General features: G+C 43.6%; 1 protein-coding gene across 4 annotated transcripts in view; it reads right to left on the bottom strand.

The window, feature by feature from the left end:
* LOC102047883 (SAM and SH3 domain-containing protein 1) overlaps window positions 1-14,442 on the bottom strand; it is a 570,321-nt gene extending 555,879 nt beyond the window's left edge. For 3 of the 4 annotated variants that reach the window (XM_055713585.1, XM_055713586.1, XM_055713588.1), the window contains exons 1-2: window positions 14,392-14,441; window positions 12,805-13,919 (exon numbers count right to left, since the gene is read on the bottom strand). In XM_055713585.1, the coding sequence (XP_055569560.1) occupies window positions 12,805-13,281 (477 nt within the window). In that variant the 5' untranslated portion in view covers window positions 13,282-13,919; window positions 14,392-14,441. Of the gene's footprint in view, window positions 1-12,804; window positions 13,920-14,391 lie in introns of all 4 variants that reach the window. The other variant, XM_055713587.1, reaches the window with a different exon arrangement.
* Window positions 14,443-14,918: the final 476 nt, after the last annotated feature.

The raw sequence follows: 14,918 nt of genomic DNA, 5'->3' as shown, positions 1-14,918 counted from the left end.
AAGCAATGATCTACCAGGTCTAAAAATATGTGTTTATCAGGAAAGGGAGCAGAAGCCAGAGATTCTGAAGAAAAAGTGAGTGAGCGTATGGACAGATAGACAGCAACTCCTCTGAACACATCACTTTAAATAAATAACAGGAAATTAGTTACAACATCTGCCAAATTTCTACCTTTAGGATTGACTGAACAAGTAAGTAAACCAATCTACCCATCTCCAAACAAATCCCACCATTTCACCAAAGTCAAAGTCAAAGTTACCTCCTCCTTGGAGCACACAGCTCCAGAATACCACTATGTAAACCTGCAGTTTAAAAACTTTTTTCTCAACCTGGCTGCTCTTGAGATTTCTTTACTACAGCTCATACCTCCTTTCCAAGTTTAGCTCCTCCCAGGCAGTTTAAGCCCAGTAAGGCACCAATAATTAATGTATAGGATTACTCTTCTTAAATAGGCTAAAAATCCTTTTGAAAGGGCTATACAGCATCAGTAAATAATAGCAGAACAATTATCTACTTTTTTCCATTTCTTGCCTTCTAAATATTTCTCTTATACCAAAAAGCATGTCGTTATTAGTGATTACATTTTCTGCTGCCCTTAATTCTAGCTGAAAATAAGAAAACCATCCAGAATTTCACCACGCTGTTTGACAGTCTAGGACTTATTTCACAAGTCTCCAAACTGGAAACAGAAGGCATGGGGGTGGGGGGAAGAAAGAAAGAAAAGAAAAGAAAAAAACTTAGAAATGAGGTACAGATCAATTTAGCAGTATTTGGATGGCAACATTAACTGGGGAGACACCCACAATCCCCACAATCTCAACAGCCCATTCCAAGAAAAAGACTATTACCAGTTCATGAAAATAGAAGCTAATAAAAATATATTTAAAGAGCCATTTAGATCAAGGCAATGTTTCAACCAGAAACCACAATGGTTACATATTTTGATTTAGTACTTTGAAAACAGAATTGTAGATCCTCGGCAAAACCCTCAGTCTGTTCCCAACCAAATCAACAGCAAAATTTCCACCGACTTTCATGACAGGAGGTAACAGGTCCAGACCCTACGCACCTGACAGAGTTTATCACAAACACGCTTTTACTTTTGAAAATCCGACTATAGAAAAGGCAACTGGTAACACTGCTTGAACTGCAGAAGTTTCCTCTTGTATCAAAGTGCTATTTACCTACCAACATACAAGTTTCAGTTACATATTCTGCACAGACATCTTGCTTTCAAGCAGCTAGCAAACAGACTGCAGGGAAGTACAGAAAGACAAAAATTCAGTGCTGCAGTCTGTTAAGAAACATTACCAAATCCCTGAAACTAAAACCTAAATATTCATACACGCCCCTAAAACCATGCAATATAAAACTCATAAACACTGCTCTGTTAACATATTAATCTTTGTCTGTGTGATATACATAATCACTAGTAGATAATAACTATTCAGGTAACTATCTGAAAGAGTCTGCAGAAAAGTTCGGTGGTTTGGCTTTTTTTGTAAATGCAACATTTTGTAAGACAAACCTCCACTAAAATAAAGAAGCAATCAAAAAGCAGTAACATTTAGAATGGAGGGTTTTTATCTTTTGTCAGAAGCAGCCAGATAAGTAAAACAATGTATCAGCAAATAGTAAGGAGGGAAAAAAAGAAAAAAAGGCAGCAGGAAAAAAAATAAAGCAAGCTTGTACTACTAAAGAGCCAAGATAAGTTCTTAGAGGGACTGGCTAAAGCAGTGAGATGTTACTGAAAACACCTGAATCATTCTGAAAGTCATTCTGAAGACACCACCTCTAAAAGATCATAACAGAGTTCAAACACCATGTTTAATTTAAAGGAAGAAAAATGCCACCACTTCAGTTAAAAATAGCACACCTTGAAAATTTTAAATTAGACACTTATGAACTGAAAACCATCAAGTACATGAAGTGTATATTCATACTGCACAAACTATCAGGGGAAACAACAAAAAAAGGAAGATTATTAAGTTAGAATGTGCTAAGGAAGACATTGGTTTTGTCCAGTTGTACAGAAATTTCAAATTAGAGAAAAACATATTTCCACTGTAAATACGACAAAGGAGGCAAGAAGAAGAAAAGGAAAATCAGCTCTTGAAATTCCTTTACTACCTTTGCCTTGAATTTCATTCATATTTATTGAAAGTATGAAGCTATTTCTTATTAAAAAGATGTTAATTTCCTTACACCTACAGGAAGAAGTGTGTTCAGCATGAAGGAATTTCTGCCTTATTTTCCAAATCAAGATCAATACTATTTATTACATCAATTTCAGCCACTGAAAGATCTATAAGACAAGTACTATGAAAACAATTAGTTCTTCTGGACAAATCTGTGCTCCTTCCAAAATCATCACACACAGAGGAAGGATATACTGCAGCAGCTTATTTCCTGTTAGACACCATAGGAATTGATTTAATGAATCCAGTGGTTGCATAAGCAGTTCTTTTTAACATACGTAGGATTAGAATAGAAATTCTCTTTTAAGTAAGTTTCCAGCTCTAAGGTGAAATAATTCCTTAGGGAAACACCTCACGCCTTTACAACTTCCTATATAGATGAATTAATACTTGCTACTGATGGCTTATACAAAAAGCACCCGCTTTTGTAAGTGATGTAGTATTTTGTAAAATACACACCGCCCACACTGTCACATACTTGCTACAGTATCAGTACAAGCCAACTTCAACAAGAGATTCAGACTACTTCTAATTACAGCAATTTCTGCTTTCATTAATTTGCATAACACTTACCTATGACAAATGATATTGCAGGTTATCTAAGAATCATTGGAAAAATATCCCAAACTGGTTCAATCCTGCACAGTTTTACTCATACTTCCAGAAGTAAATGAGCACTGAAGCCACTAGCCTGGAAGTATGCAGAAGCAAGCCTGGCTCAGCTGATTTCCATTGCTACCTGAGAGCAATTAAGTTAGTTCCTTTCACTTTGCAGCATGTGCATGCCTTTCTATCAAAAGGAATAAAATCATTTTCCTGGGGAATTATTGCATCAGGACCCAAACTACTAATGAAAGGAGAATTTTTCAATATTTCTTCAAACACTGAGTTTTTAGACCACAAATCTGGGCAATAAAGTCAAATGTTTAGAATAATTTTGCCATAACCTTTGCTAGGGATACTAATGTTACTTCTCAAAAGTGATACAAAATGGACAACTGGTTTTTTTTGGTTTGGTTTTGACATTATTGGCAAGGACACACACATTTCATTACTTCTAGTCACTGCCTGCATGAAATACGACCTTACTGTATGTAATTTTTAGAGCTGGACAGAAACCAGCTAGTGATATTCTTGTCAAACTTCCTCTTGCTCCATCCTACTCCACAAGCTACAGAGCATTATTTTTACCACTGTGTAAATATCAAGTATATGTGAAAATCCGCTCTTAGCAACACCTTATTTAGAAGTTATCACAGGAAAGTCCAACAAATTTTCTTCACATGAAAATAACAAAGCAGGTGAAATCAAAATCGCTCTTTTTCCAGATCTCTTGGTATAATTTCAGTCACATTTCCTTATTTTTTCCTTTTTCTCCTTTTTTGGATGTTAACACTTTAAAATGAGTAAACCTTTTTGGTTAGTAATTTCCACAGTTCCACTTATTAACCCTTGAGCTTCTTCAGAGTAGTGTTTTAAAATGAGACCTCCTTGTGATGTTTGGTCTGATATGAGAGAGAATATAGATTCAGAGGCTGAAAATAGTCACTCATTCTTATCTTTAAGGTAAAAATTTTAGTATAGGAACTAGCACGTGAAGATTTGTGACAGACCTTCTCAAGGGCAAATTCAATTCTTTATGATTCTTTATTCAAGTACTTCTCATTTCCTAGCTATAGAAAAACATCTGCTAAACTAATAGCTGGATATTTAGGGCAAAACCTTAACTACAAGATGTACAAATGGTCAGAGATGCATTTGTAAAAAAATTTTCAACACAGTAGAACAACAAAGTAAAAAACTACTAGTAGAGCAAGTTTAAACAAAATTTGAAGAAAAACATTTTGGCAGCCACTAAACAACTGGACAAGATTTCAGAAATGCTGAAATTAGAAGCAATTATCATGATCACATGATTAGCACTAAAAAATTGTGCCAAAAAAAAAAAAAAAGCTTTCAACATTTTTGTATTGAACTCAGAATTTTGATGAGGTTACAACTTATTTTTTTAACAGTACATTCTGTCTTGCTTCAAAAAGACAAATACAGTCCCATAAATACAGTCCCATACAAATGTTTGAAACCTGTAATACATCCTCCTCTTCCTAGAGCAATCCCTTCCTTCTGCCACAATACCGGGGCCAGAGGGATTTTGGATAACTGCAGCCTGCGGCATTGTTAAGATTGAAATTCATAAGATCGAAGTTTAGATCTTTACTTTTATGAGAACAACCTGGGCTCAGCCACCTGTGCTGATCAACGGCAAGGCAGCTGGGGGCACTGAGAGCAAAGGAGAGAGAAGTGATGGCCCCACTCTTCTGAGTGGGAGAGAAAGCTCCTCTTCTCATCAGAGCATGGGCGAGGAAAGAGCAGGATCCAAATCAAAGCCTGAGACTCAGGGGCAGCAGGAGAGAGATATGGAGTGAAACACATACAGGGCTTGGAATGGGATGGGGTGTAGTGGGATGGGATCAAGTGAGAAAGATGCAGCATTGTCTCAAGCTGTACAAAAAGGTATCACTGCATCAGTCCTGTCTGTCCACCCAGAGAGATCATGGTTAACACTCCTCAGTTTTGCTGAGTGCATGTAGATGGGGGAGAAAAAGGCTAGGGAGACCTAAGGCAAAAGATGTACATTCTTGGGTAGGAAAGAGGTTGCTTTTAGGGAAGAAGATAGTGTGTCTTGAGGCAGACTTAAGGGAAATGATTTAGGAGAAGTCAGGGAATGGGTAGCTCTAGGGTACACAGAAGGCTCTCGGACAGCAGAGTGAGGAGATGTGGAGCCAAGGGACAGAAGTTTGCCAGGGCAGAAGAGTTGCTCCCAGCAAGCACCGGTCCACAAACCAAGGGCACTGATGCAGAACTGGCACCCACTCATTTCGGTTTTCGAGTGTTTTTTTTTTTTCTCTATGAATATTGACTTACTGAGGTTTTGGTTTACACTGGCTTTTGGCCTTCTTCACAGCATGAATAGCCTAGCTCCAGCTCTCAGCCATGAAGTTCTCAATGCCTTTTTCTGCTAATAAAAATATTTCCTTCTGTGCATATGAGAGCATGGCCAAGTGGCTACTTAACTAACTCTGGGAAAAACACAGTGTAAGCTTTTCTTAGTCCCTGACTGAAAGGCAGGATTTTTTCCAGCTTTTTAAGTCTTTCCTTAACCACACCAAATTTACTGTGTGGTTTCTGAGGTACAGACATCACAACTGGACTTAATTCCCCCATAAAGTTCTGACTGATGTCATATTCAGTGATAACACCACATCCCTGCTTCAGGGTGTGTATCCTCAAAACCAGTGCAATTCTTCTTGGGAAAAAATAACTTGTGGAAGTTGTACACTTGTACCTGGTTTTAGGTTTAATCTGCTACCTGTTATGGCCATTTCTCCCTCATTGTAAGTTACCGAGGGGGCAGCTATAAACAACTATGTGTACTTGACTCCAGCTAAGTGCACACTAGTGCAGATTTCAGAGACTACCAAACATTTACTCTAGCGCAAACTCATGAGATCTGTGTTCAGAAGTCTGCCTTGCTGGTGTTCAAGCTGCTAACAGAGATATTTACAGCTCTGAAAAGTTTTGCTTTTTTTTTTATTATTATTTTTTTTTGCATCCTACTGTTGTATTTATTGTTCACATCATCCTGTTCTCACCTCCCACAATCACAGTCGGTAAGGGTGTGCTTGTTAGCTGATTTAAATTTGAACACTTCACACCAAACTCAGCATCAAATGAAATCACTGGCAAAACCCCCACTGACTACACTGGGAATAGGACCAACTGGAGGAGCAAGGCTCCCGTGAGAGGCATGCATCGCTGTCATTCACATCCTGCTGAGTCTGTGAGAACCAGGATGAGATACTATTTTACAGCCCTTCTACTTGTGTTTCATGTGACACACCACTAGTCTTTTGTTTTGCAAAATCATAATAAAAGTTTTTTACTATCTGCAAGTAACAAACTGAAGAGGCTGGATGAGTCACTGGAGACGGTTTTGGGCCAGCTCAGCTTGCAGACTGCCAGTGTCAGGGAAGGTTCACCCGAATCTCCCCTTCCTGCTGCACAGCCGCTCCCAAAATAACGCAGCAGTGCTAAACATAGTGCCGCCGTGCTCTTTTAATAAACGACAATTCCTGCAGCATGTACATGCCACCACATTTGTCAAGATAAGCACATCAATATGAGATGTCATATTAGCCTAGACAAAGAGATTGAACCAGATAGCTTTGTCAAACACCAAGCAAAGGGGCTCATTGAAACTGACAAAGCAAGTAATTTAAAAGTTGAACCTACCAATGTAGTCTTAACTCATTCCATCCTCTCCTGCTTTGGAAGAGTCTCAGACCAGTAAGTGAGCTCCTGTAAGTGATACAATAAATTCATTCCTAATCTGCAATAACAATATTCCTGTCACTTCAAACCCCTCTGCTGCACTTTTCAAAAATTCCGTAAGAGCTGTCAGTATGTTTCAGATTATACATATGGATCTATACATACCTTAGTGAATAGGGACTTTTCATAATGACATATGCACACAGAGTACAACTAACAGGCAAAATTAACAGGCATAACTAATTGCCATATAGCCAAGTTACTGGTTATTCCTTGATCACTTTTCTGTTACACATAAAGAAGTTTACTCTTAATCATAAGGCAATGGACAAAGATGCCACAGTAGTGGGTCCCAACCTTCATCTGTCTGAAGTTTTTCATTACTTTAGGCAAATTCTTCAATTTCACATCTGAAATCAGGGACGCAGCTGACCTATATATTATGGTATATGTGAGACAGTGATATTGGTCATGAAAAAAACTAGAAATACGGTTTGCAAGATTACTCTGTTGGTGAGAAATTATCTTGGTTTCTTTGGTATTCCTCACACGTGGTTGTGTGTACAGGCTTCATCATCCTACATATGTCAGAGACAGAAGCTCTGGGGGTGGGGGTATCAACAGAAATATTTTTCATAAAATGCGTTTTCTCCTCAGAAAGAGTTATGAACACCAAATGTCTTATAACAGGACAGGTTTATAAGTGTGCAGGAGTGAAATTGGTAGTTAGACTTTTGTCACAGCACTGCTGGTGTCCCTGTTGAGGTGCAGTACACACAAAACCTCACATGATATGAGAAAATTCAGTTCAACTTTGTACCACTGAGTTCTGGCTGAATCATGTCTTTTGGGGGAAGAAAAAGCCTTTGGGGAACCTCAAAAAGCCAAGCATTTCTCTTTTGCCAGGGACCTGTAAGTTTAGCTTTACCTTCAAACTTAGAGCCATGTGAAGGACGAAGGAAGGATCACCCTTCCAGGGCAGCTGCTGCCACTCGCAGTGGCAGGCTGCTCAGCCCCACACTCAGAGCTGGGAGCCACACGTTCCTCTTCCCCTCTGCCAGCCCCCACCACGGCCAGAGCTGAGAAGGTACACTGAACATGACCACAGAAAGTGGGGAGAAGGCTGTGGAGTTGATACTGTCCTCTCTCAGGATGCCACCTTTAATATGCCCTGTGGGATCTTCTGCCCCTCAAAACTGAGAGATAATGAAACCCAGGAAGATTTACATTCAACACTTCCAGAAGAGATTGAATACACTTTAAAATATTCAGGAACAATTCAAATGCAAATACAGCACGGTACTGTATTATTCATTTTCTGCAATATTTTGCCTTAATGGTCTGACTGGAAGAAGATCTTTTCCAATTTGTATTTCTGTGAGTTTAATAAACCAGGACTTGGAAATAAATGCCCAATATACAAGGTGCTGTATTTCCTTTAGAAGAAAACAGACTTAGGAAGTCAAAGGCAAATTCAGTGCTTTCTTATATAAGATACCTTTTCACCTCCTGAACATTGCTTGTAGCTTTGCTAATTTATTGCCATGAAAATATTGTTACTACTTAATGCACTAGAACTTTTGTCAATAGGCAGCTTTCCCCAAGGCATATTTGAGAACGCTCTGCTAATCAGAGTTGCAGTTATTCCAAAGCAGCCAGGTCTTTAGAAAAAGGTTCATGTTTAATTCTAGCATAGGTGAGTGTTGCCATTTCTTCAAAGCACAATATTTTTAATTCACTGAATTCACCTCTGTAGATATGTAAAGTGCTGACTACATTACATTACCCAGCCCGAGACTCAGCTTGAAGCAGTGTATTTCAAAGCAGTATTGCTGGCATCTTTACCTCTTAACATTTAACTTATGTGAAATATTCCTCATTTTGTAGTGGCAAGGATTAAACAAAGATTTAATCAGAACCACAAATCTGTGCTATATCATCAGCACAGAACTTAAAAAAATGTGGTTGGGTGTTTAAGCAGATACTCACTTGGATCTAACTTCTTACTTTTCTACATCTGCTTGAACTCTTGAGATTATGACCTCAAATGCAGCTGAGTTTTTAGTGTTTGTTTTCCAAGCATGCTGATAATCATGAACAGCACAGTGAAAGACAATGAGGTCACGTACATACACATATGTCACACTACAGTTTTAGTCTCTCTAATAAAAATTGAAATCTACATGAGTAAAACTTTACTGAGGCTAAGAAAATCATCTTAATTGGTATGGGAGCTTTCAATGCATGTATGGTTTTTGTGATTTTTAATGTATTTGCAGTTCTCTGCAGATGAAAAACTGAACAAAGTTCCTCAAGAAACAGGTCAGGCCATTTATTTCAATTAGAAATAGTAATGAAATTCCAGTAAACTATTAAATGTCACTTAATCTATATTTGAGATAAATAGAATACCTAATTTATCTTGGCATGTTGCACAACAAGGTACTCGTCTTTATATTGACAAAACCGGTGTTCCTCTGCTTTCTCTACCACAGCGACATTTAGTGACAATACTCCTGCTCAAACGCAGCATGGACACAACCTGTTTTGCAACAAGCCCACCAAGGCAAGAAGTGTCTTTGTATGGAGGTAAAGGCTTAGTTTCCTGTGATTCAGCTGGTTCAGGTCAGTGCTGCATTCTCCTTCGTTCATGCCCACTGGAACCCGGGGAGGCTGCTCATTTTGATTTTGCTTTGCCATAACTTCATTCCCCAGAACTTCTACATGGCAAAATAATACTAATACTATTCCTACACTGCACATAATTAAGTTCCTAATTAAGGACAGAATTACCATCATCAAGGATAATTTTTTTAAGCAGCTAGATGTTTTGAGAATACACAGATGTTACACTTGACTCAGAAAGGTACCATGGGTTCTTGTTTGAAGGGTGTTCAATCCCATCACCTCCACAAGATGTTCCTTAGATATATGAGACTTATAAGGCTATCAGCCAGCAACTGCACGTGTGCAACTAAAACAGAGGGCTGTGAGTATTAAGAAGCATTACTAACATGGAACAAAATCTGACTTCTGTAGAGTTCTTCTCAGTTACAGTTACATTCCTTGAGTTATACCTGAAAAATATACAAGATGCAATTTCAGGAGGTGAGACCTTGTTCTAATTCTCCATGGAAATAATCAAGATGGCTTGTGATAATTCTCCATGACTGAAGTCACCCCCACACATGGCTCCAATTCAAAGTTTGCACATCTTTAAGAGATTTATATTAAGCTCTGCTAAGTAGTTAGTAATTTCTGCTGACTGTAATCAAAGTTAAACTAAAATCTACCATGCCAGTACATTTCTATCCTCCCCACTCTGATATTTCACCCTTCAACTGAAAACACAGCAACAACATTGGAAGGACAGCAAAAGGATGCTTTTAGCATCTCCACAGCCACATCCAATACTCATTTCTGATCTTTTGACAAGTCTAGGGCTCAGGCAGCTAGCAAAAGGCTATAAACAAGACAGAGGAGCAGCATTTCCAGTTCTCAGGGATATTTTCAAGTAGAACTCCTAAACTGTCTGAGAACCACATAACTGAACACATGAAGTATTTTTCAGGAAACAAGTAAAATCCAGATACATATGAGTATTCATACATACATGCACAAGTATGCTCCTCCATTCATAGATACTACTTTCCATTCATAGACAGTAAGAGGAAAAGATGATGGCATTCCCCACATAAGCCATGAAGGGAAGTAGGAGGCTAGTTAGCAGCTCAGCAGCACCAGAAATGCCAACGGACATCAAATAGGTCAGTGTCTAGTGCCCTACTTCAGGATATCCACTGACTCTCTGTAGGTGGACACGTGATAAATGTATTAGAAAACTTGACACAGACCTCAACTGCTTCTTTAATCCTGTGCACAGCAAAGAATACATCCCATTTTTTTTGATATGCATAAGTCTGTACACTGCATGTTCCATACAAAAAGTATAATACAGGTTGCTTAAATTATATCCACATTTTTCTGTTTGGTTTTTTTTTTTTTTTTTTTTAAGAGACACAGTTTTGGCTCTTTTCCAAATGAAAGAATACAGTATGTTGTTTTTCTTGCTTTAAACAACATCCAGTGAATAATGTACAGTGACATGATCTTTTGCTATTCCCTTTAAGCTGTTTTGGAGATGGATTGCTATGGTGGGTGCCATTCAGAATAACACATGTTGAGCAACACACTCCAATTTTGCCAGCTTTATGGTTTCTTACAACATGCTATGATGTGAAGTGATTCACAGTGAGGAGATGGAGAAAGTTTCTCTATTACTGTAAAAAAATGATGTTATATGCATTTATCGTCCAAAATAAATACACTGACACCACAGGCTGAAATAAAACTAGGTAAGTAAGCTTGGTTCCTCTTTCTATTTCAAAATACTGCATTTAGATTTAAGTCAATTAAAGCTGAGTGACACTTTCTGTGCAAGATGAGCTTGCCCTGACAGTTAATCCACACTATTATCAGACTGATCAAATTCAAATAAAGTGAGCTAATGAAGAAATCAACACTAAAGATTTCAATTTCCTTGATGTTATGTGCTAGCATCTTAGAAATTTTACAATTCCTATGGAAGAGGTATAGAAACGAGAAGATAAGAGGATTTGCTTGGTAAGACAGAACCAGTGACTATGAACATACACAAACTCAAAAGGAAGAAGTGAAATGTATCTGTGGAGGTGGGCAATGCACTGCAGCTACACTGATAAGCCAGAATTTCCATAGCAGTTATTTTATATAAGACATGTAATAGTAATTTCAGAAGGGTGCCAGTCTTGAAGTGATGTAGCACTTCAAAAGCGGGGGTGGGGGGTGGGGGAGGAAAGATGCTGTACTTAGACTAGATGTTCATGGATGTTTGGTTAGATTAGACTACTATCCTATCAGATTTGATACACTGCCTCTGACAATGTCATTAGCCAGATGTTTCAGGAAACGAGAACAAATATCTCACACCATTCAACTGTGCTGTACTTGAAAGTGCCTAGTGACCCTCGATCACTGAGCTGTTAAAAAATTTGAGTCCTGAAACTTACTGTCCTCTCAGCCTTATTATCTACACCTCCGCATTGTTCTCTAAGCTGAATTTTACTCATTATCCTCACACCTAGATCCCCTACAGCAGATAATTAATTCTCAATTTTAATTCCTCATATTTCTGTAAACCCAGAACACCAGACTTCCCCGTCACCTTCCTTCAAGTACCCACAAGTTGAAGGTCAACTGCAACTGCTCAGTCTTTCCGAAAAATCAGACCTCATATAATTAAAGAAAATATAGGCAACTTGGGTCATCAAACAACTTTGAAGCACTTAATTCTGAACTCTGAAGCAACCATGCACCATAATACCCTATTTTCTTTCACAAAGCATTTTCTCCTCCATGCCACTATTCATTTAATTCTATTGCTTTATTTACTCTATGTATGGCGTTTTCAGCAGGAAACCCACAGAAAAGTTTAGACACAACATTTCCTATCTTCTAGACCACATTAATCTTACATTTTAACCTTTTCAAAAGGTAAGAATTAGGTAAATATTGGGGTTTCATCAAACTGGAATGTACTCTTCCGAGACCTGCACTTTCCTGGCCTTTCAGCAGCCTACGTATACTGGAGATAGTCCGACCTGTGCCGGAGCAGCTGATGAATCGTTTTGACATTCACCAGTCACCACCATCCTCCAGTAAATAAATCCAGGCAACAGAAGGAGTTGTTCCTCCAGCCAGATTACCACTTGCTTCATGAGCCATTTCACCAACAGAAACTGACACTAAACCATGACCTTTAACAACAGATGAGGGAAGCCATCACTCTCCAACACAATGGAAAAGTTTCACAGGAAAACAAACAAGCAGCCAAACCATTCAGACCGTGCTGTCAGTTTCAGTCTTCACGCCCCAAACCACCCCTGGACTAAAAGAACCGGTTAATGAAAAAACACATCGAGGCAAACCCAAGAGGCAGCGCGATGCTGCACCACCCTGTGAGCCCGCATCAGGGCAACGAGCGCCGCCGGCCCCGACCTGTGCCGGCCCCGCTCGCCCCGCACCTGGCGGGGGCCAAGTGCCCACCGCGTGTCCCTCCGAAAACGCCACCGGCGCAGCTGGAGACGCGCAGCAGTGCCCGGCAGAGGGGACCGGGCCCCGCTGGCCGGCGCCCCCCGCCGCTGCCTGGAGGAGGGCTCGCCCACCCCCCTGCCCCCCCGCGCCCGGCAGCCACGGCCCCGCCGGGGGGGCAGCGGCCGGCGGGGACCCTCTCACCTGGTTGGAGTAGGGGGGTTTGCTCAGGTTGATGCCGTCGCGGATGAGCTTGTCCCGGATCATGATCTTCAGCTTCAGCCGGGGGTAGGCGGCCAGCCCCCCGCCGCCGGCTGCCCCCCGCCGCCCGCCGGGGCGGTGCCGGGGGGCCGCCCCCCGCCGGGCCTCATCCTGCCCCACCGCCCGCCGGGGGCAGCGCCCGGCCGTGGGGGGCGCCGGCCGCGGGGGCGGCGGCGGCGGCGGCTGCGGCTCCAGGGTGAAGTACAGCCCCGCCGCCGTCTCGTCCGCCTCCTTCAGCCGCCGCACGGCTTCGTGGATCCGGCGCCGGTGGTGGGGCACGGCGACGCCGATGGCATCCAGGTCGGGGTCCCCGATCTGCTTGCAGACCTCCAGGTCGTCGTAGCCATTGTCGACGAAGGACTCCGCGTACTGGGGGAGCTGCAGGGTCTTCAGCCACTCGTAGACTATGTTGGTGCACATGCTGGCTCCAAAATAATGACTGCAACTTTCAGCACCGAAGCCAGCCTCCCCCTTTCCACTCCTCGCCAAAAGAAATAAACCCACAACAACCACGATGCAACTAAAAGGTCTCAAAATCGAGGTCAAGAATCAACATCCACCAAGAGGGAAAAAAAAAATATCCTTACAGCAGATCAGGAGGGCATCGCCAGCGCTGCTGAAAGAACCCCTCCTGTTTATTCTGCCTCCTGTTTGCCTACCACCAAGTACGGCCGCTTTCTGTCACCGGAGAAGGGAGGCTCGGACTAGAGAGAAGCAAAATATAAGGGTGCATCCCCTAAAATCCCAAGTCGCTGCTGCACAACATCCACCCACTTTATCTGGAAGTAATTCGCAGTCGCTGTCTTCTTCCCCCCTCTTCCTTTCAGTGTTAGTTTCTGTTTCTTCTTGTGTCTCACCTTCCTGCGCTTTGTCGCATGATGAATCTGTTTACTATGTGTAGCTGCTTTGGTACACGGTCATGTTGGGGGAGAACCGAGCGCAGGACCCCGCACCCTCGCCCAGCACAGGCAGGGTGCCCGTGCGCGGTGCCCTCCTCCCCCGTCTCTCTCCCGGCAGCGGGTGCACACGGCGGCTTTTGCTTTCCTTTTAAACGGGTCCTTTCGGATTAAGAGGAAAAAGAAAGGATGGAGAAAAAAAAATTAGAAACCCACTCACTTTTCCGAGTTACTTTCCCAGTTCCCCTTCACCCCCGGGATGATGGTTAAATGCGCTTCGCCGGCAGCGAGCCCAGAAGCGGCTTTCGCGGCTTTCCAACCCCACTTTCCCGGTGCTGCTGCTGGCGGTGCCCCCCTGCCCCCCCGGGGCCCGCAGCCCTGCCCCTGCCGCGCACAACTTTCCCCGCTCTCCGCTGCGGGCCCTCCCGCCGCTGCCCGCAACCGCCCGCGGGAGGCAGCGGCGGGGCCGTGCGGCAGCCGGCGCTCCCTGCATCCTCCGGCGGTGGCGGCGGCGGCGGTCTGCGACAGGTCGCTGCGCTCCCCCCTCCGCCCCGACCGGCGGCCGCGTCGTCCCCTCCCTGCCCGCCGTACCCCGGCGCGGTGCTCCCCTCCCGGGTCCTACTTCCTCCCCTACCCCTGAGGCGCCTGACGCGCCGCCAGCAGATCTCCTCCGGCTCCTCCCGGCGCTCCGGTGCGGCTGCTCCCCGCTCCTCCTCCGCGCCCGTCACCCCGCTGCCAGCCCCCTGCCCCGGCTCCCCCCAAGGCCTTTCCAACTTTCCCCGCCGGCCGCCCGCGGCCTCCGCCGCCGGCCGCCCCCCTGCCGACCCGCCGGGGGCGCGGGGAGGCGGCGTGCGGGTGTCGGGGGCACGGCAGCCCGGCCGGGCAGCGGCGGGGTCCGCCTCCACCGTGCGAGCTACCCGGCGGGCGCGCCCGTCCCCGCTCCCCCGGCAAGGGCGAGGCGCCGCGCACGGCCCGGGCAGCTGCCCCCAAGCGCCCTTGGGACGGCCGCACCGACGGCTCCCCGCGGGGGCACCGAGCCCCTTCGCGGCCGAAGGGCGACCCTTCGGCGGGGGGACAGCGGGGCTGTCGGCGGGGGCGAGCGTCCCTCCGCGTCTGCGGGCAGCGGTGAGGGAAGGCGGGAGGCGCTGGCCCCGCTCTCCC

The sequence above is a fragment of the Falco cherrug genome, chromosome 6 (assembly GCF_023634085.1).
Source record: "Falco cherrug isolate bFalChe1 chromosome 6, bFalChe1.pri, whole genome shotgun sequence".
Lineage (NCBI taxonomy): Eukaryota > Metazoa > Chordata > Aves > Falconiformes > Falconidae > Falco > Falco cherrug.
Note: the sequence above shows the minus strand (reverse complement) of the source record. Positions and strands in the feature narration are given on the sequence as shown.